The sequence below is a fragment of the Eublepharis macularius genome, chromosome 1 (assembly GCF_028583425.1).
Source record: "Eublepharis macularius isolate TG4126 chromosome 1, MPM_Emac_v1.0, whole genome shotgun sequence".
Classification (NCBI taxonomy): Eukaryota; Metazoa; Chordata; class Lepidosauria; order Squamata; family Eublepharidae; genus Eublepharis; species Eublepharis macularius.
In genome coordinates this window covers 171,196,834-171,217,439 of record NC_072790.1, presented here as the reverse complement: position 1 = coordinate 171,217,439, position 20,606 = coordinate 171,196,834, and the positions used below count along the sequence as shown (strand labels likewise).

The 20,606-nt window shown below is 43.3% G+C and overlaps 1 protein-coding gene across 3 annotated transcripts in view; it reads left to right on the top strand.

Annotated features, from left to right (window-relative positions):
* Positions 1-20,606, top strand: part of BTBD9 (BTB domain containing 9) — a 372,408-nt gene that overhangs the window by 282,876 nt on the left and 68,926 nt on the right. The window contains exons 9-10 of one of the 3 annotated variants that reach the window (XR_008596899.1): positions 4,768-4,791; positions 5,287-5,366. Coding sequence is in view for 1 of the 3 variants with exons in the window: in XM_054978182.1 (XP_054834157.1) it covers positions 5,287-5,476 (190 nt within the window). In the remaining 2 variants the exon portion in view is untranslated. Of the gene's footprint in view, positions 1-4,767; positions 4,822-5,286; positions 5,477-20,606 lie in introns of those variants that run through there. The other 2 variants (XR_008596900.1, XM_054978182.1) reach the window with 2 other exon arrangements.

Below are 20,606 nucleotides of genomic sequence, written 5' to 3'. Positions count from 1 at the left end.
TGGAATTGTCATTGGCAGAGCAGATTAAGAGCTTGGGGTGCTTATAGAGCCAGCCTTGCTGTTTGAAAAGCAGGTTGGTACAAGGCTACTTTCTAAAGGATATATTTGGTTAACCAAATTTCTTTTTTCTTATACATAGCTGACCTCGCCATAGTAATCCGTGCTTTTATAGCATTGTGGTTGGCCTGCCATAACACAATCTATATTGTGTTATGGCAGACCAGAAACTAGTTCAGAATATTGCATTGAATCTATTGCTAGGGGCTAGTAAAAGGAGCACGTGTCACCTATTTTAAAACAGCTTTATTGGTGGTCTAGGACCAACATATCTGAAGGACTGTTGTTGCCACCTTCTGGTTTTCCTCCTCTTAAGGTTTCCCACTTCACACCCAGTACATCGCAGTCCTTTTCAAACAATACTTTTACGCTACCATTGTGTCTGCACACTCTAAGCCAGCAGAACTGTTCAGGGTGGTCAGAGGCCTGTTGGGATCTAAACCTTCAGGAAGTGGTGGACTGTTTGGTGGATAGCTGGGCTATTTTGCTCAACACTTTTTAGATACAATCTCTTACGTCTGTACTGACTTGGACTCTACATTAACACTGACAGTGTCAGATGGCACCAGGGAACCAACTTCTCCAGCTGTTTGAGATACTTTTCAGTTTATTCAAACTGAGAATGAGGGCAGGGCTTGAGTCCTACCAGATGCTTGTAAGACTGTTGCCCTTCCTGGCTAATTAAATCTTTGGGGGGAAGGGTGACTATGTCTGAGGGTTGGTTAGTGCCTCCTTGAAAGAGGGAGAGTATATCACTTGGGAGCAACATACTCCCTTACAAACCTGTCTAACTGCTACAAACATCTTCTGAGGCCTAGCTTTAGATACCCCCACTTTCTGAGACTGGACAGGTGGCAACTCAGGAGAGGGCCTTCTTCGTTGTGGCACCAAAATTCTGGAACTCTGTCCTGTTCTGTTTCCAACTTTGTCCAATGGGTGAAGATTTTTGTTTCATCTGGTATTCTCTCAGTGATCTCGCCTCCCTGCCCTATGTCTTAATTGTTTTATATTGTACTGTAGGTGTATTTTAGCTTGGTTTTCAATCTTTTAATAATGTATTTTTGTTTTGTTTTAATGATTACTAAGCTGTTTTTTATGATGCCCTGATGAGGGCAGGAGATCAAGGTATAAATTTTCTAAAATAATAAATTAGTGGCACCCACTTTTTTGGAATGTGCTCACTGAGGTGAGAGAGATCTATGAGGAACTTTTGAAATTGTTTTGGTGGAAAAGGGAGGAGAAGTGACTTTACTTTCTTCTATCTCCTTGCTGCAGGCCCCTGTCTTGCATGACTTTTTACCCAAAAGGATCCTATGACTTCACACATCAGTGTTGTGGGGATCAAAAGGGGTTATTAGGGGAAGGGAAAGGCATAGAAGTTCTTCTGGTCACAATTTGTAAAGCCCATCCTCTGAAATTGTTGTGCTATGAAGAACAGCATAAAAGAATCCACAAAGAAAAATTCCTGCGAGCTGTTTTATCCTCTTACTGTAAAATGAGAAGTTCTGTAGCTGCCCAGATCTGTTCTGAATATAGTCATATTGGCCAGTGCCACATGGTCTTGATACATCACCAGTTCTCCCATTGTCCACCAGCCCTGGCTGGATGCTACTTGAGGTGCTAGTTGTTCCCTTAAAGAACCCATAATAACCATGAACCTGTTGGCATCCAGAGAACTATAAAGTTTCATTAAGGAAGCTACTACTCTAATCCACTTTCAGCCCTACCCCCCAGTCACAAATGAAAGTAAAAGAGCAGAGCAGAATGAATCCAAACAGCTTGCATTCCTTTGGAGCTCAGCACCACTGGGCTTGCACTCATTTTCTCTCTCTCAGGGCAGAATGTTTGTCCAGCCAAGGAGTGTGGACCAAGAAAGTTTCTGTTTCAGTTTCTGTTTTGGGGGTGGAATGTGTTCCAGAATATTCTATTTCATTACTAGTTTGTTCTGTGTTAGCCAGTGCCAGCTTGGAACTGATCCATTTTGTTTTTTTGTTTTCATGAGTTTCGGTCTGCTTTGCACACATTTGCTGCACATGTGCAAACGCATACTATTCTTTTCAGATGGGGTGGGAAAATGAGGCTCTGGGCTAGCTGATTTTGCACTTGACCAAAAGCAGCATCAACCACTAGTCCCACTCCTAGTCTAAATCATTAACCCACTGAGTTTTTCTTCAAGCACAAGAATATACAACAACAGACCTGTAGAAGGCAAGTATCGGTGGGTGGAGCAGCAGCGGCAGGGCATTCCCAAGTAGGAGACTGCTCCAACAAGTGTAATGCAGCAATCTAAAACCAAGTGTTAACCACAGGTACTGAACAAAGGGCTTCCAATGTATCTGATTTTAGAGCATTTAGCAAGGTTCTAAAGAGCATTTTTGTTTGGTATTATATTTAAGCCATCTTTGAAGTCATTCTGGTCAGCTTCATTATCTATTATGTTTTGCAAAACAAGAAACAGTTGTTTTGCCTTTGAAATAAATATTATTTTATCTACCTATTCAAATTATTTCCCACAGTGGCAAATGTAATATTCTTTTTACTAGTAATAATTTTGTTTAAGCACCAACATTTAGTACATGTCATTTACAATGCACTACTGTGCAAAGGTACTCTAGTTTAAGTTCCTGAATTTCAATAGCTTTATAGGGTAACTATACATAGGATTGCACTGTTAGGTAACTTTAGGCCTTATCTTAAACAAATACTTCTTTCAGGGCAAAGTAAAAAGGCAGTTTTAATCTGGAACTTCACACACAAACCTTAGCTTGTCCATTGTAATCATCATCTAAAATATTTGAAGAATTTGGAAGAGTGATACCATGGAAGAAACGGGAAGATCTCTCAAGTACCACTGGAAACTCAGTAACCTTCGGCTATTCCTTGCAGACACAGAAACTTCAATTTCAGAATTTGCTGGGGGGGGAGTAAAAAGTTAATATGCAATATATACATTCATTAAAAGCAATACTATTGAGTAATAATCAACTAATATATAAGAGTAATATTCATTTAGAGCTCTCTGTTCTAATACATAAACATTGGGTTGGATCAAACACAGCTCCCAGGAACATATTTCAGGAGACATTTCAGGTTACCTTAGAGGAGGGGCTGAAAAAGTCATGCTCCATAGGCAGAAGTCTTTGAACCACAGAAATACTGTGCTGGATCAATTAATCTGATCATTTAAAAACACAGATATGATAGTTAAATATTGTGGTTTCAAACATCTACTACTATTACAACTGGAAAAAAATAGGATCTATTTTCTGAATCAACACATGATACAACACAACAGAGACAATATCATAATGGGTAAACTTGGAAAACACACTATAAAGATTGTTTTAATTCTCTACAGTGTCAAAGTGACACCATGATATAGTTATGTTTTTGTTTACATTGCAAAAAGATGTCAAATAAAAGAATTGGAAAATATATCACACTGCATAAAGGACTAGAGGCTCCTTAATTGTGTTTCAGAACTGAATAACCCAGTTACCTAAGGAATTTTACAAGTGTCCTAGTATCCTTTTTAAATCACCAAATATTATGACAACCCCAAGGAGGGGGGTAACATGCGATTCATACTCAAGAAGGAATGGGGCGGGGGAGGAAACATGCAACCCCCAAAACTGCTCCCAATTCTTTAACCCTGAGTAGCATACTATCTGCAAAAAGTCCAAATTACTGAACACGCTTCACTCCAAAATGTATCTCCCCCTCAATTTGTTTCTGTAGAATTCCTGTGAGCACTCTGACTACTGCTGTCTACCTCTAGTAAAACCAGCAACAGAAAACATTCCTATTATTCACAGAATTCCAGTTCAGGAAGACAAGTATTCTGCTTCACCTTTTATTAACAACTACCCCAAGACCCACTTACGTTAATTTTTGGAACAGGAGCAGCTACAGCTGCAGTTCCTTCTGCCACTGAAGAAATGTGAGATGGTATCTACGCTAAGCCAGAACCTACACTTGTCTTGCACCAGCATCTTGTAGCAGCTGAAAGAGGCACACAGATAATCCTGCTTAATGTTCACTTTTTTCTTTCTCTATAGGACCAATAACTTAATATCTTTGCTGTTGCTTGTTGGTTTCATGTTTCCTTGTTCTTTGTATTTTCCTTCAATGAGGGACAAATCCAGATCCTTCCTTTTGATGCTTAGTGTTCCACTGCAAAATGTGACATTCTTGCTGCCACTCTCCATTGCTCAAGTGCAGTCAGGCAGGCAGAATGATTGGCTGAAATCCACCCCTGCCCATACAGACCTATGTATTCCCCATAAGTTTTCCTTTTGCTGTGGGGCAGGATTGTTTTGAAAGGGAAGAGTAGGTACACATTTGCCATTTGACTCAGAAAAAGAGAGTGCAATGAAAGACTATGGAAGCAATCCAAAATAGGTCTATTCAGGTGTATGAGTATGTTATTCAGTAGTGCTTACTCGCAGGGAAGTATCTTTTGAATGGCAGCCTATGATCGATCTTACCCTTCCAAACATTTCCAAAGCTGATAGGAGGGGAGGCACGGGGTCTCCCCTTGTAAGGACCTGATTGGCAGGGAGGCAGAGAATGCCATTTCCCGGGTAGCTGCACAGTAGGGGTGGGGTGGGGAGATGCACTCACACACATTAATCTCATGCCCCCTTCCTGCCAAAACAATTAATAATGTAATGTTTCTCTCCCCTTGGAATCTGAATTGGTGCTGTTCAGGAAAAGAAGCTGCTGCTTTGTGAGGTGAGCCCAGTGCCTGCCTGCTGCTGGAAGGTACAAACCAAACCAAAACACACAAAATTTTTGGTGGGAGGGATTCATTACAATTTAGTTTCCCCTATTTGGTTCAGAGTTCTGGAAGCTGTTTTAACAAGCTGAACCAGCAAGTTCTTGTGTGTATTTTCTGCTTGTTTTTTCCGTTATGCACATCCTACTTCAGCCTCTTCTTTTGAGAATAATTCCTAACTTTGGTATCTGTAGTTATGCTACAGTTGATTTACCAAAGCAATTGCTTTGATATTTGTTTGCAAAGCATAATGTTTCATTTTGTGACTACTTTGAAGTTAAAGAGTCTCTGACTTTTTCTGGTTTAGACAGCTTACATAGTGCTTATTCATTTTTAATCTAAGCTCATGCTAACAATATTACCTTCTTATTTTTACTCTTCTTAGAAATAGAAACTAAAGGCATTGAGATACCTGTGTCCATCAGTGAACTCTTTTGTATTTTAATTTTCAGTTCCCACTGAGAATGTTGCAACAGTTGCAGACTGTGCCAGTGTGATTGAGGGCGTAAGCCGAAGTCGCAATGCTTTGTTGAATGGAGACACAAAGAATTATGATTGGGATTCTGGATATACATGCCATCAGCTAGGCAGTGGTGCGATCGTAGTACAGCTGGCACAACCTTACATGATTGGATCAATTCGGTAAGAAGATTCTTTTATGTAAATATCTTCTAGTAATGAGATTTCATGCCTTCTAGAGATTTTTCATGTTCATCTGCATATTTGACAACACATTTCTCTTGCACTGAGAATATAACAGCACAATAACATACAACGCACACGCAAAAAATCAGCAAACACATTTAGTATCAAGATAATGACATAACTTGAGGGCACAGAATTTATTCTGTGATGGAGAATATTATTGTATCATCCGAAATACAATGCTTTACAATAAAATTCTATGTAGAATTACTCCCATCTAAGCTCATTGAAATCAGTGGGTTTAGACTGGAGTAACTCTGCATAGGATTGCACTTTTATTTTTTATATTTTATATTGCTACATAGGTTTTATAGTCTTCATAGCTCCAAAAGTATGAATCCACCCTATGTAGTCCTTAAAAGTTAGGAAATATATGTGAAAATGATGGGCTTGAAAACCTAAATCAATTAAGCTCTTTATTTTCTGGTGATTTAAACTATAATTTTATGCTTAGTTACCTGGGCATAAACCCCACTGAACACAATGGGAGTATTTTTGAGTGACTGTTTGTTAATTATTTAGTTGTTTTTCTTGTTTATTTACATGTATTTATTTATTTACAACATTTATACTCTGCTTTTATGTCCTCATAAGGACCACCAAGAGAGCTGACAAATTAAAAACATGCATAATAAAATCACATCTTAAAAACCATTTAAACCAACAAAAAAAACATCATTAAAACCAGACCTAAAATATGTGTGCACAAATATAAAAGCGACAATAAAAACAGTAGGCAGGAAGGAAGAATCATTAAGGAAACTCCCATCAAAACAAGAAAGTCTTCACCCACTGGTGGAAGATGGGAATAGAAGGGAACAGACAAGTCTCTTGGAAGAGCATTCTAGAGTTTGGGTGCCATGACTAAGAAGGCCCTCTCGCAGGTTGCCACCCTCCTAATCTTAGAAGACGGGGACACCCAAAGCAGGACCCTGGAAGATGGCCACAGTGGTCAGGTGGGCTCATAGATAATAAGCAGTCCTTCAGCTACATTGGTGTCCAAGTCAAATAGATGTGAGATTTTTTATCGGCAAAGTGTTGTATAAAGAGGTCACAGTAGTCTACTGCCTCCTGCAGGCCAAATCCCAACACTCGTATTTATATGTGTTTTTCTCAATCCCTGCCCTTTATGCATTGGCATCCAAGCAATGAAGATATGAAATGAAATGTTCATAAATGAGAGAAAGAAAATGTACACTCTTGTCAGTCTCTTGCAAGGAAAGCTGTGCCGTTACATTTGTGTTTCTAGGAACTGTTGTTATGTTGTACGTGACAAGATAAAAAGCAGAGTGAGAGTTGCTGGAATTTACAGTGCATCTGCAGCAGAGATGAAACTGCAAATCTTAGCATATACACAGGAGTTAGCAGGAGTGGGTCTGAACATGCAGACATTTATGACTCACAAGTAGAATTGCTTCCCTTCTCCCTCACTAATGAGATAGGGAGGTCCTAGTGACAGCGAGCTTCAACTTTTCACTGAAGGCTTTACTTGTGTTCCTTTTTATTTCTGAAATGTATAATATAAATCTGTCCTACCTGCAGGTAAAATCAGTTTAAAATGAAAAAAACCTTCTCAGACAATCCTTAGACATATGTACATACATATATACATACATACATACATATCTTTTAAAATATTTCTATTTTATCCTACACTTCAGTTGCAAAATGCTTTATTTATTTAGTTCATCCTTACAACATATACCAGGGATGAAAGTTAATGAATTGCCCATGAGTTGTTAGAAATTTGAATCCAGCTACTTACGTTTCAAAGCTTATGTTCTTTTTCTTCAATTTGAAAAATGTATTAGTTATTTAAAACATTTGATGGCCCATCTCTCTATGAAAACTGCTTGAATTGGCTCAGAACATTAAAAAAGCAACCACACTGAAAATACAATAAATAACAATAAAAAGCAGAATATCAAAAGTAAATAAAGTAGCTTTGAGTTTTTGAGTTCAAAGCAGACAATAAATAAAGTCAGTAAAAATCTATGTCAAAACAGCAATAAAACATCAGCAAGGACACAAGTAGGGGTATGCGCTTCGGGTATCCGATTCGGGTAAAATATCCTATTCCGGCCCGATTCGGAAAGCCCAATTCGGAAAGGTTCAGAAATATCAAATCAAAGCTTCCCGAAGCATTGGGAAGCATTGGTAATGCTTTGGGAAGCTTTGGGGGCCCGGGGGTTAAGTTTAAAGGGCCGTTTCACAAGTGACAGGGCCCTTTAAACTTACCCATTCCCACCCTTACCCCCCACCTCCACTTACCTGGCACCATGCTGGAGGAGGCAGCCCTCCCGTCTTCCCACTGGCCTCTGGCAGCGGCCCTCTCTACCAGCCAGCTGGCCAGTGCAGCGTTGCCTCCAGCCTTCCGCTTGACCAGGTAAGTGGGGTGGGGGATGGGGTTAAAGGGTGGGGGTGGGCCAGGCCTCCCCTTTCACCCCTCCCCCGTCACTTCAGTATGCTCTGAATCTTTACGGAGCATACTGAAGCAACTTAGAAACACGAATCCGAAGCGGCATGCTGCTTCGGATTTCGGGTTTTTCTGAAACCCAGATCTTTTTTGGGTGCACACCCCTAGACACAAGATAAAAATACCACATAACCAAATGCCTGGACAAATAAAGTTACCTCCAACTCCTAACAATTAAGAGGTTCAGCACCAAATGATTCATTGTGGAGAGGGCATTTCAAATTAAAGAAACCATCTTATTATATAATAGAGTAAGCATATTTCAGACAACTCACTTTATACCCTGGTGCACCACCAGAGGGTGGTGCCATGGAGGGAAGCCTAGGCAAGGCATCATGTTCCTCCAGAAAATGTGCCATGGTGGGAATCCCAGGCCAGGAGCGGGATGGGAGCAGATAGCAATGCCCACCTCCCGCCTTCACCCAGCTGATATTAGGAGCAGAAAAGGTGGCAATGCCCACCTCCACCTTAACACAGCTGGTATCAGCAGCAGAGCAGGTGGCAATGCCCTCTCCTTGCCTTAACCCAGTTGGTATTAAGAGCAGAGCAGGTAGCAATGCCCACCTCCACCTTAACCCAGTTGGTATTTGGAGCAGAGCAGGTGGCAATGCCTAACCCCCACCTTAACCCAGCTGGTATCAGCAGCGGAGCAGGTGGCAATGCCCTCCTTTAACCCAGTTGGTATTAGGAGTGGAACAGGTGGCAATGCCCACCTCCCACCTTAACCCTGCTGGTATTAGGAGCAGAGCAGATAGCAATGCCCATCCTCCACCTTAACACAGCTGGTACTAGGAGCGGAGCAGGTGGCAATGCCCTCCCCCTGCTTTAATCTATCTGGTATTAGGAGTGGAACAGATGGCAATGCCCACCACACACCTTAACCCAGCTGGAATTAGGAGTAGAGCAGGTGGCGATGTCACCCCTGACCTTAACCCAACTGCTATTAGGAGCGGAGCACTTGGCAATGCCCACCCACCCCCCTCACCCAGCTGGGATCAGAAGCAGAGCAGGAGGCTTTGCCTATCCACTTCCTTAACCCAATAGGTATTAGCACAGCAGATGGCAATGCCTGCACCCACCTTAACCCAGCTGGGATCAGGGGCAGATCAGATGGCAATGCCCGCTCCCCTTTACCCGGCTGGGATCAGTAGTGTAGCAGGTGGCAATGCACACCCCCGCCTTAACCCAGCTGATAATAGAAGCGGAGCAGGTGTAATTTCCCTTCCCACCTTAACACATCTGTTATTAGGAGCAGAGCAGGTGTCAATGCCACCCCTGACCTTAACCCAGCTGGTGTTAGGAGTGGAGCACTGGGCAATACCCACCCCCCTTCACCCTGCTGGGATCAGATACAGAGCAAGTGGCTTTGCCCACCCACTGTTTTAACCCAATAGGTATTAGGAGCAGAACAGATAGCAGTGCCCACCCCCACTTTAACCCAGCTGGGATCAGGAGCAAATCAGATGGCAATGCCCACCCTCCTTCACTGGACTGGGATCAGGAGTGGAACAGGTGACAATGCCCCCTCCGTCTTAACCCAAGCTGGTATTAGGAGCGGAGCAGGTGGCAATGCCCACCCCGCTTCACCCACCTGGGATCAGGCTCAGAGCAGGTGTCAATGCCAGCCGTAGTCAGGCGCAGAACAGGAGGCAATGCCTCCCCTTTACCTGGCATGCATCAGGCATGGAGTAGGTAGCAAAGCCCACCACCCCTTCACATGGCTGACACCAGGCAGATCAGGCGTGGAGCAGATAACAATGCCCCCCCCTCCTTCACCAGCTGGAATCGATGATGGATGAGGAGCAAATGCCTTCCTGCCTGCCCTCCCCTTTCTAGAGCCCATTGTATTTTTCCCCACAACGAGTTTTGTTGCTAGTTACAGATATAACCCCTGTTTCCAGTCGCTACATTCCTCAGGTTACCACTTATTCACCAGTTCAAGTGCAGAAGTAGTAACAATTTTATGTTGTTTGTTTGCTTTTTTGTATGTTTATACCTCACCTTTCTCTCCAATGTGGACCCAAGGTGGCTTCCATAAGTCTCCTATGCTCTGTTTTATCCCTTCAACAACCATTTGAGGTAGATTGGACTGAGAGTGCGTGAGTAACCCAGCAAGTGTACATAGCAGAGGGGGGGATTTGAACTTGATTTGCTCAGATCCTCATCCCACACTCTAACCACTACAGAATACAGGCCATTCCCACTATGTAACGGTAGATGACACAATTCCACAGATAAAAACATACCCCAGGACAGATCTCATTTTTCTCTGTAGTAGGGGCCCAATAGGATTATTATAGTGCTTTTGGTACTGTTCCAGGCCCATTGAGAGTCCTTGAGTACAAATGCGTGCTGATATCATTGGCTTACACCAGTGTCTAAAAGCATCATTTGAGCTTGAGAATTGTATAGAGATCCCACTTAGGAATCAACCAGTGAGAGCAGAAGCGCCTCATCAGCACTATGCAAACCACAGCCTGCCTAGAATTTCTAGATGTTCCTGTGTATCCATACTTAAATGACATCTTGAGAACTCTGCTTTCTATATGTAGTGCAATTCTGGCTGCTTCGCCATTTATTATGGATTGCATATCCTAGATCCCATCTGTGTCATCAAGTCAGTACCTCCCAACTTGTGGTATGCACTGATGATGCCATTGGTCAGTACCAGCACTTACATTCATAATAGGCTTATCTGTATACTCTATTAAAGTTTTATCAAGTTACCTTCATTGTAAGTTCTTTTAAATAAATTTTCTCTCCCTCACCCCACCCCACCCTAAGTATTTTATTTAGTAAATTTACTGTAAATTTTCATGATTCTCACAGATTTTCTAATTGCATTTTAACAACCTTATTTGTTTCTCTGAGGAATCCAAGTAACTGACTTTTTATGTGTGTATGGCATTGTATCTTGTTCGTGGTTATTTTAAAAAATCCCATTAAAATCTTATCTCAAACTATGGAGCTGTTATTAAAGAATATAAATTGTATGTTCAGAAAACTGTGGATGAAATACAAATATATTATAAAACTACAGAGAAGGTTAAACACTTCTGTAAAGCAACCTTTTATGTAAGATTTACTGCAAATGTGACATCCTTGTCTCCTTTTAATTTTTATACACGCACATATATTTGAAAGCTTTTGACATTGAGAAATGTTATGTGCTAAGGTATTCACTAAATTTGCATTCTGAGTTTAACATGTATTTGCTGAACAATAAGAATTTTGGGGAAACAGTATAGCTAAATGAATTGACTTACACTTTGAAAGAAAGTCCCTTGGATACAGTAGCTACTTCTGTTTTCTACTCAGCCAGGAAGTTTGTTGGGTGATTCTGGACAAGTAATTCACATAGCAGAGTAGTTACGATGATAAAAATGAACCTATCTACGCTGCTCTTAGTTTCTTGGATCTAAGATTGGAGTAAAAAACTCAACAAAAGAGTGGTCAGTTATAGAGAAAATAATAATTTTAGAAGTGCAAAATAACAGTATGACCAGTTATCTTTCTCTTTTTTCATGCCCTACATTTAGATCTTAGCGGTAAAATATATAATAGTGGGTAAATAAAGGTAACCTGGTTATTTTTATATGCTGGATTGAATTAACATTACAAATTACAAACATTAAATAATGTACATTGTCGGTCTTCTGTGCATTCCCACATGGGACTGCGCTTGCGCAGGCCTACCAACCGGAGGATTTGTAGCTAATTTTTTCCACTAGAGGGTGCTCGACGCCTCCCAGAGTGCAGATGTAGCTATTTTTCCTCTGAAACAGCCTATACCCGGGAGGTGCGGCGCCCTTTGCCTTCAATTCCTCCTTTGCCGCCACCATGAGAGGTTCAGTAGCTGGAGTGGTTTGTGAGTTCTTTCCCTTCTTCCTTTCCCTAGAAGAGAAAAAACAGAGTTGTTTGGAATAGCCATGGCTGATAAATCCCCTTTCAAGTGTTGCTCAAAATGCAACACTAAGATGGCAAAAATGGATGAGCATTCTCTCTGCCTCCTTTGTCTGGGCGAGGAACACAATGCCCAAGCTTATATGATCTGTCAGGCTTTCACCCCAAAAGCGAGGACAGAGAGATCCTCCCACTTGAAAGTAGCCTTTGGAAAAAGGCCATGACCATGGAGAGCCTGAAGCCTAATCTCGTGGTCAGCCCCGGCCGAGAGCACCGCGGTTCAGTCAGCTCTGAACTGGAACCCGCCGCCTTAAACCTCACAGTCGAAACCAACACTACCTCGAATCTGAAGGCCTTCGCGAGAACCGTTGAGCCCGTCCAACTCTGTTCGGAGCTGTAAGCGGTATTTGGAACCAAGGTCGCCCACTGACTCAGAACAACTGATGCCTTAGACTTAGCATTCAAAATCGACTGACTCAGCTTGACTAGTGCCTTCAACACCCACTCCAGCATCAGATCTGACCCTGTCGGAACCACCAAGAAAAAAATGGGATAAGACTAAGCATTGCTCTGGCAAGCATCTGAGCAAGACCAAGCCAATGCCAAACTGACTCTCATCGGATCCAGAGATATGGAACCAGTGAGGAATCCCTTGCCAAGGTCCAGATCATCCTCTGTTACATCTTTTGTGGAAGAGGGCGAGAGCTTGAGAGAGGGATCATTTAGGAGGAGGAACCATCATGCTCATTCGGAACGAAGCTACTTGAGTAGGCACTCCTTGAGGTACTACCTTGATACAGACATCGGGGAACCTTTTTCACACAGAGTCAGTGATCTCATACGGGTCTTTTTATGAGCACACAAGGTCTCACTCTGTTCCAGAGTCTGCAATGACCTATCAACTTCGGAACCTGGAGCCTTACCCCTCTGGAGGAGAGCTGGCCCTGGGGGTCCATCGGATCCATCTCCTGATGAGGCACTGGGAGAACCTGATGAGAATTCTCCTGCAGAAGACTTCTGGTCTTATACCAAATTGCTCCAGAGGATGGCCAAAGCGTTGGAGATTGACATCACATCCTTGGACCCCCAAACCCAAGGATAAAATCCTGTGACACCTATACTTGGAGTCTGCAGCTAATGTGACCTTCCCGGTCATAGAGGGCTTCATGGACCTCATGAACTCTGCGAGGAACCAGCTTCCAACCTACCATCAACAAAACCCGAGACAACTCGTGCCCTTTCCTCTTGATCCACCCCCCTCCTTCATCTCTCATGACCAAGGAGATGCAGTCTCACCAACATCAGGGGTCACATTCTGCACCCTCAAACAAGGAGGGAAAGAAGTTGGATACTGTTGGGAGAAAGATATATGCATCTGCGGCATTGGGCATAAAGATCTTCAACAACGCTGCTATGATGGCTGCCTATCAAATATTCTTATGGCGGAAAGCTACTGCTTTCCATGATAAACTTCCAGAAGAACAAAAACCATTGACAAAAGTCATCCTGAAAGAGGCCTTGTGCCTAGCAAGGCACCAGATGAACATGGGCAGGAACACGTCCGACTCCGCAACCAGAGCCCTGACCTCGGTGATTGTCCTTTGAAGGCATGCCTGGCTGTGATCTACAGCCCTACCGATCAACACCAGAAACAAGGTGGAAGATCTCCCTTTTGAGGACAAATCTCTCTTTTCAGAAAAGACTGATGACTACCTTTCACAAAAAAGAAAGGATAGATTGACTGCCAGGTCATACAGTGTTTTCCCACCAATGCAACAGAGCTCTGGGAAACCACAATATAGGCACCAGCATTACTATAAGGGCAGGTCATATTGTAGGAAAATATAGCAGAGTTTGTGCAAAGATTGCGCGTTGGAAGTAATGAGAATAGACTCACACTTCAGTGTAGCTCTGTAAAATTACTTTACTAAAGGATAAAAATAGGGTTATATTTGGAGAAAATAATAAATTGCTAAGCTGGCTACATCTTGCTAGAAAAGTAACTTAGAGAAGACTAGAAGACAAAGTGAACAAAGAGCAATAAAATTTCAGTACATAGCATCAATTAATTGCCCCCAATAGACAAACTGCCCAATAGAAAATCCTAATCCTACTTAATTATGCTTAATGACTCCCCTTTCTATGGCGGGAATCTTACTTGAAGCTCTAATGGTTACATTCAAAGTAAGTTTACTAATTAAGTAGGTAACGCAGTTTAACTCTTTCATGACTGAAATGAAAACACTTGCTAGTTTCCCACACATATAGGTACCAACCTTATCAGACCTATGTGTATCCTCAAAACCGCTCATATCAAGCGAGCCAAGGGCATCCCCCTAAGAGGAAGCATACTTACAGGACTAGGCCGAGCTCTCAATCCCAGTCTGGCAAGGATCAACAACAGAATGTTCAAAACAATTCTGACTAGGCTGGGACATTGAGCCAGTTTTTAGGGACTGGCTCGGTGCCTATCATGCAGCTTGGTCCCTTATCACCACTGATGTTTGAGTTCTTGATATCATTAAGTATGGTTATAAAATGGCTGTCCGGGGTCGGAGCCCCAGCCCCCAGACTTGACAAGAGGGAACAGCAGGTCAACCGGGCTGACGGGCAAACAGAGGGGGCAGCCAGCAGACAGCAGGTCAACCGGTCAGCCAGTGGACAGCAGGTCAACCGGCCTGACTGGCAAGCAGAGGGGGCAGCCGGGGGACAGCAGATCAACCCCTCTCACGGGCAAACGGAGCCAGAACCTGCCTGTGCCAGTGGGAAAGGGCAAAGGCCCAGGGCCTCAGACGGCAGGGGGAGGCAGAGGGAGGCCAGCTAGTCCCACTCCCCTGGGGAAGGAAAGGGGGCTAAGCAAGGCAGAAGGGAGCAAGGGCAGAGGGATTAGGGGCCCAGCAGTCACCCACCCAAAGCCCTTACCTGAGGAGGAGAAGCAGCAGCCCCAACAGCCCAAAGCCACGCCCCAGCTAGAAAATAGTAGCCTGGCCCAGGAGTTGCCAAAAGCCAAGCCACTCCAGGTGGGGGTATTGGAGGCACTCTGCAGGAAGCCCTGGGCAACCAGCCAAGGAGCCGCAGCTGGACCCACCTTCAGCCATCAACCCAACCAGGGAGGCCGGGCTGCTAGCCAGGGGACTGCAGCTGGACATGCCTTCAGCAATCAGCCAAGGCAGGGAGGCTGGGCAGCCAGAGAACAAGGCACAGCTGGCGCTGGTCAGTGGAGCCAGATCAGCTACCCCAGCTGCAACTGCTTGGTACAACCCAAGACCAGGCTGGAAGAGGGGTGGGACAGTAGAAGGAAGCCCTATAAAAGCTGGCTGGGAAGAGCCCTGAGGTGGTGGGTTTGAGGAGGAGTGATGGAGCAGAGTTGGAGTGGAGGGAAGCCAAGGAAAAGGCAAGAAGGAGAGTGGAGGCTTGAAGGAGAGTACTGGGAAGAAGAGATGGTGGAAGATGCAGGGGGTGAGCAGGCCAGGTTGAGCAGGCCAGCGAGTGGATTGAGAGGGAGTCAGGGTGATGTATACTGCTCCTCCTTCCACAGAGCAGGGTCCTGCAGTATCCCTGGCCCCCCTGTGATGTCATGAGCAGACCGCCCAGCGCCACACCCAGCGGCAGCTGCGGCAAGCCCTGACAATGGCAACATCCAGAAACCAGTGGGAGAACACTTCAATCTACCAGGACATTCCATCAAGGACTTAAAGGTCACTGTAGTTCAACAGAAACTTTTCAAAAACAAAATCCAATGGGAAGCTGCTGAATTGGAATTCATATGTAAATTTGATTCAGTCAGGCCGGGATTGAATAGAGACTATGAATGGTTATTTCATTATCAGAAGTTACTGACTTCCTTAACAGAAGCAAACTGATCTCCATATCAGAAGCTACTGTTTGCATCTACTCCTCCCTCCCCTCTCCACCTATATATCTGACCAGTTTCTTCTTGCCCTCCATGCATCTGACAAAAGAGAACTGTGATTCTCGAAAGCTTATGCTACAATAAAGTTGGTTAGTCTTAAAGGTGCTACTGGACTCTTTTTGATCTTATTTACTGTGTCTGCATCTTCCTGGTAAGTCACCTTATGACCCCTAACCTGAGTTATTAGCTGAGCTAGAGGCCCTTATAAAAAAAAGGGGCAGTGCAGCAGGTGTTCACTAAGCAGGAGTGATTATGCTTCTATTCAGACTTCTTCCTAGTGGAGAAGAAGGATGGGAGTTTCAGACCCATTTTAGATCTGAGACAATTGAATGAGTTCATAGTAGTACAAAAATTCAGAATGACCACCCTGAGTGTAGAGATGGCCCTACTGCCCCCCAATGTTTGGTTTACAGTGATTGACCTAAAGGACGTGTATTTTCATGTAGCTGTCCACCCCTCCCACAGGAGGCACTTGAGATTTGTATGTGCGGATAAGATATATCAATTCCATGTACTTCCCTTTGGGCTTTCCATGGCCCCTAGGGTCTTTACTAAATGTATAGTGGTGGTAGTTGTCCACCTTAGAACGTTGGGTAGCTGAATCTCTCCGAATCTGGATGATTGGTTAATTTTGGCAATGTTGGAAGATGACCTGAATAGGCAGGTGACCTTAACACTAAATACCTGTGCGGATCTGGGACTAATTGTTAACCACAAGAAGTCTAGCGTAGTACCATCCAGACAGATACAATTCATCGGTGCAGTTCTTGATACTTCATTGAATAAAGCATTCCTACCCACTGAAAGGCCTTTGAAACTTAAGGGTATGATTAGGATGTTCATGAAGCAGAGATTTCAGTCTGCTAGACAGATCCAGACATTACTAGGCCTTATGGCTTCTACCACAGCAGTAACGCCTCTGGCCAGACTGCGCATGAGAGAGATCCAGCTCTGGTTTATATCTGTTTACTGGGCTTCAATACACAGTCAGGAGAAGAAGTTTAGTACTCCTAGACCAGTTCTTAGGAGTTTGAATTGGTGGTTGGTGGATGATAATCTGATGCAAGGTATATCCTTTAGCTCACCCCACACAGACGTAACCATTACCACGGATGCATCCACTGCAGGGTGGGGAGAATACTGTGGGAATCTTACAGCCCATGGTACATAGTCCCAGGAAGAGCTCTCCCTACACATTAACATTCTAGAGTTACAAGCGATATGTTTTGCCTTAATGTCCTTCTCAGATACAGTAGGGGCAAAAGTGTGCAAGTACTGACAACAACACAGCTATGTTCTACGTGAACAAACAAGGGGGAACAACATCCTGCCACTTGTGTCTAGAAGTGGTTACCTTATGGGAGTGGGCCATAGAACATGGCGTATACATCCAAGCAGTACGCATCCTAGCTGAAGAAAATATTCTCGCAGACAGACTAAGCAGGATTGGCTCAAACACACACGAGTGGTCCATCAGAAACCACTATATCAGACCAGTATTCGCAGAATGGAGCTCACTGGACATAGACTTATTTGCCACCAAGATAAACAGGAAGGCCCCTCTGTTCTGTTCTAGAGGCGGCTCGGAACCAGATTCATTAGGGGACGCTTTTCAGATTACATGGTCTGGGAGGTTTTTTTACGTGTTTCCCCCCATTCCACTGATTTTGAGGATGGTGAGCAAAACACAGGCAGAGGGGACGACAACCATAATTGTGACACCCTTTTGGCCCAGGCAAGCCTGGTTCCACCGGTTATACCAGATGATGAACCAAACGTTCTGGCACCTGCCTAAGGACCAAGACTTGATTTTGTGTCAAGGGGTGCATCACCATGCTTTAAATAAACTCAAACTGACAGCTTGTTTACTGAGACAGAAGGACGTTTGTCGTCCAGAGTGGCAGAGGTTATTTTGCCAAAAGCCAAAATAACCAAAAGATGCCAAAAGACTGTCAACCAGAAAATCTTATGATTACGTGGGAAAAATTTACAGCTTGGGCAACACAGAAAAGAGTTGATCCTTTCACCTGTCCCCTGGCTCAAATATTAGAATTCTTGTTCGATCAGAAAAATACAGGACTTTCTGTGTCGTCAATAAAGGTATATTTAGCAGTGATATCGGCCTTTCATACCCTGATTGATAAGACTATGTTTTCTCACTACACCTCAAAACTGTTCATGAAAGGTTTATTGAATCTTTTCCCCCCAATGGGGAAGATAGTTCCACAATGGTCACAGCAACTAGTGTTATCCAAATTGCTATCACGCCCATTTGAAACTTTGGCGACCTGCCACCTCAGGGAGCTCTCCATGAAGGTGGTGATGTTGACTGCAATAACATCAGCTAGGAGGGTTAGTGAGTTAGCAGCTCTGTCGACAGATCAACCCTTTCTTAAAATACATAATGAGAAGGTGGTTCTGAGACCTAGAGTTCTTGCCTAAAGTGGTGTCACGTTCCAGTATTTTTTCCTAACCTGGTGGACAAGGCAGAAAGAGCGCTCCACACCCTGGATGTTAGGAGGGCTATACTTGTTTATCTAGACTGTACTAAGACCTTTAGAACCGATAATCAACTGTTCATTTGTTACGCAGGCTCAAAAAAAGGGAAGAGAATGAGTGCTCAAACCATTGCACAGCGGGTTGTGCAAACTATTAAGTTATGCTATAGGAATGCTAACTTACCTTGTCCTTTGGGCGTACGTGCGCATTCCACGAGGTTGCAGGCGACATTGATGGTATTCCTAAGAGGAGTCCCACTGCTGGATATTTGTATGGCAGCGACCTGGTCGTCGGTGGACACTTTCATGAGGCATTACACCCTGGATCATTGATATACGTGAGACAACAGTGGGCACAGCTATCCTGCAATCTGTTTTTCTCTTAAGAGTGGATTCCACCACCCAGGTGAGAAGCTTGTTAAATTCCCATGTGGGAATGCACAGAAGATCAACAATGAAAACAGGGTTGCACTTACCTGTAACTGTTGTTCATTGAGGTCTTCTGTGCAGGTACACATACCCTCTCTCCTTCCCCGCCGGTGCTCTTCATGTTGAGGAGTGTGGCAGCAAGAGGAGCTGAGAGCAAAGGACACCACACCTCCTGGGTATAGTTTTTTTTGGTGGGAAAACAGCTGCATCTGCGCTCTGGGAGGCGTCAAGTGCCCTCTGGTGGAAAAAATTAGTTACAAATCCTCCGGCAGGTAGGCCTGCACAAGTGCAGTCCCATGTGTGCCTGCACAGAAGACCTCAATGAACTTTATAGATTTTTCTGACTATTTACAAAGACACCCAACAAGTATATAATTTGTGTTGATGAATCACACGGTACGTCAGATCATTGTGTGTCGTGTGCCTGCTCTACGGATTTTGGAATGACATCATTCCAGAGTATTTCCTCAGGTTGTTAAGAGACAGCTGCCCCTCCTCCCATAAATACTTCACAGTAATTAGACCAATAATTGTTAGTAGACCTCAAAGTGGAATGCAAGAATACAATGAAATGTGTAGCATTTGTTGGTGCTTTGATAAGGCAAAAGAAGCTTTGTGGTGTATTAAAAGAATACAATTACACATTTTAAACTAACAAAGAGCACTAAGAATATAGTATCCCCATTCTCATCTCTCTTGCACACATGTTCACATACACATATAAAATTCTGTCTTCAGCAGTTTAATCTTGGAGTTCTTAATCAAGTCCCCATTTTTAAGGCAGAGGCCCTTTCCCCACCTGTTAATGGATACATGTTCTCCCTTACAATTTTTGAGATTCTTTCCAAGAATATCAGGTGGTCTTATCATTATTACACTGAATGCTACCTATTTCAGTTAATGGATTTTCAGCAAGGTTGATGCTACTGAGGCTAATGTTTAATATTTTAGATATTGCAGGCAGCAAATTGTATGAACTGAGTTTGCTCAGTATTTCTTTCTACAGCCCACAGGACAAGTTGGACTAACAAAAGCTAATTTAACATTTTTGTCTAATAAAGGGAGCCTGCTTAGCAGAAGCAGAATTGCCCTAAAAGTAATTTCTCTTGATGTATACAATTCTGCTTTCTTTGCTCAGACAATTCCTTTCCAGCCTTACCGTATCCATCACAGTGCAACCTAGCTTTTCAGTAGACATTTACCATGGTAGCCTGCTTGGAATACATTTGAAAGATTAGTGTCTGTGGCATGGAATGTGGCCCTTGTGCCCAGCATGAACTAGTGAATATTCATGTAAGCACCTGGGAGACTCTTTGTGGTGATCTGAAATGGCAGTGCATGCAAAACCCATTCTATGCAACTTTTTTTTCTCTTTTTGCTGCTTCAGATAGTATCTTTGTGAGGTACTGAAATGCATCTTTTGGTTGTACAAAAAAGAATTATTTGCCTCTTATTTGGAGGCTTTTAATCTCCTGTATCACTTCCCTTTACTACACCTGAAAAATTCTCATTCAGAGTCATATATACAGGCAATTTAAGACTATCTGAAGCATAACATACAGCACCAAGCACAGCACTGTGTTGGTGACAGATTAATGTTCCATGGTAGTAGTTCAAAGAGATTCACTCAGTTCTTTGCAGAGTTACATTTATGTTCACTATGATTTTCTCTCCTCTCCTTTGTCCTCAAACAGCAAAAATGGCACCAGAGGCATTTTAAAAATTTTATTTATTTTAGAGGGGAAGGGTCAGGTGAAATCAGGGGTTGAAAATTTTTGAGGCAGTTCAACATAGAAATCTCTGAGGTAAAATCAGTACATGCATATACTTTACGCTCTTCATAGATAC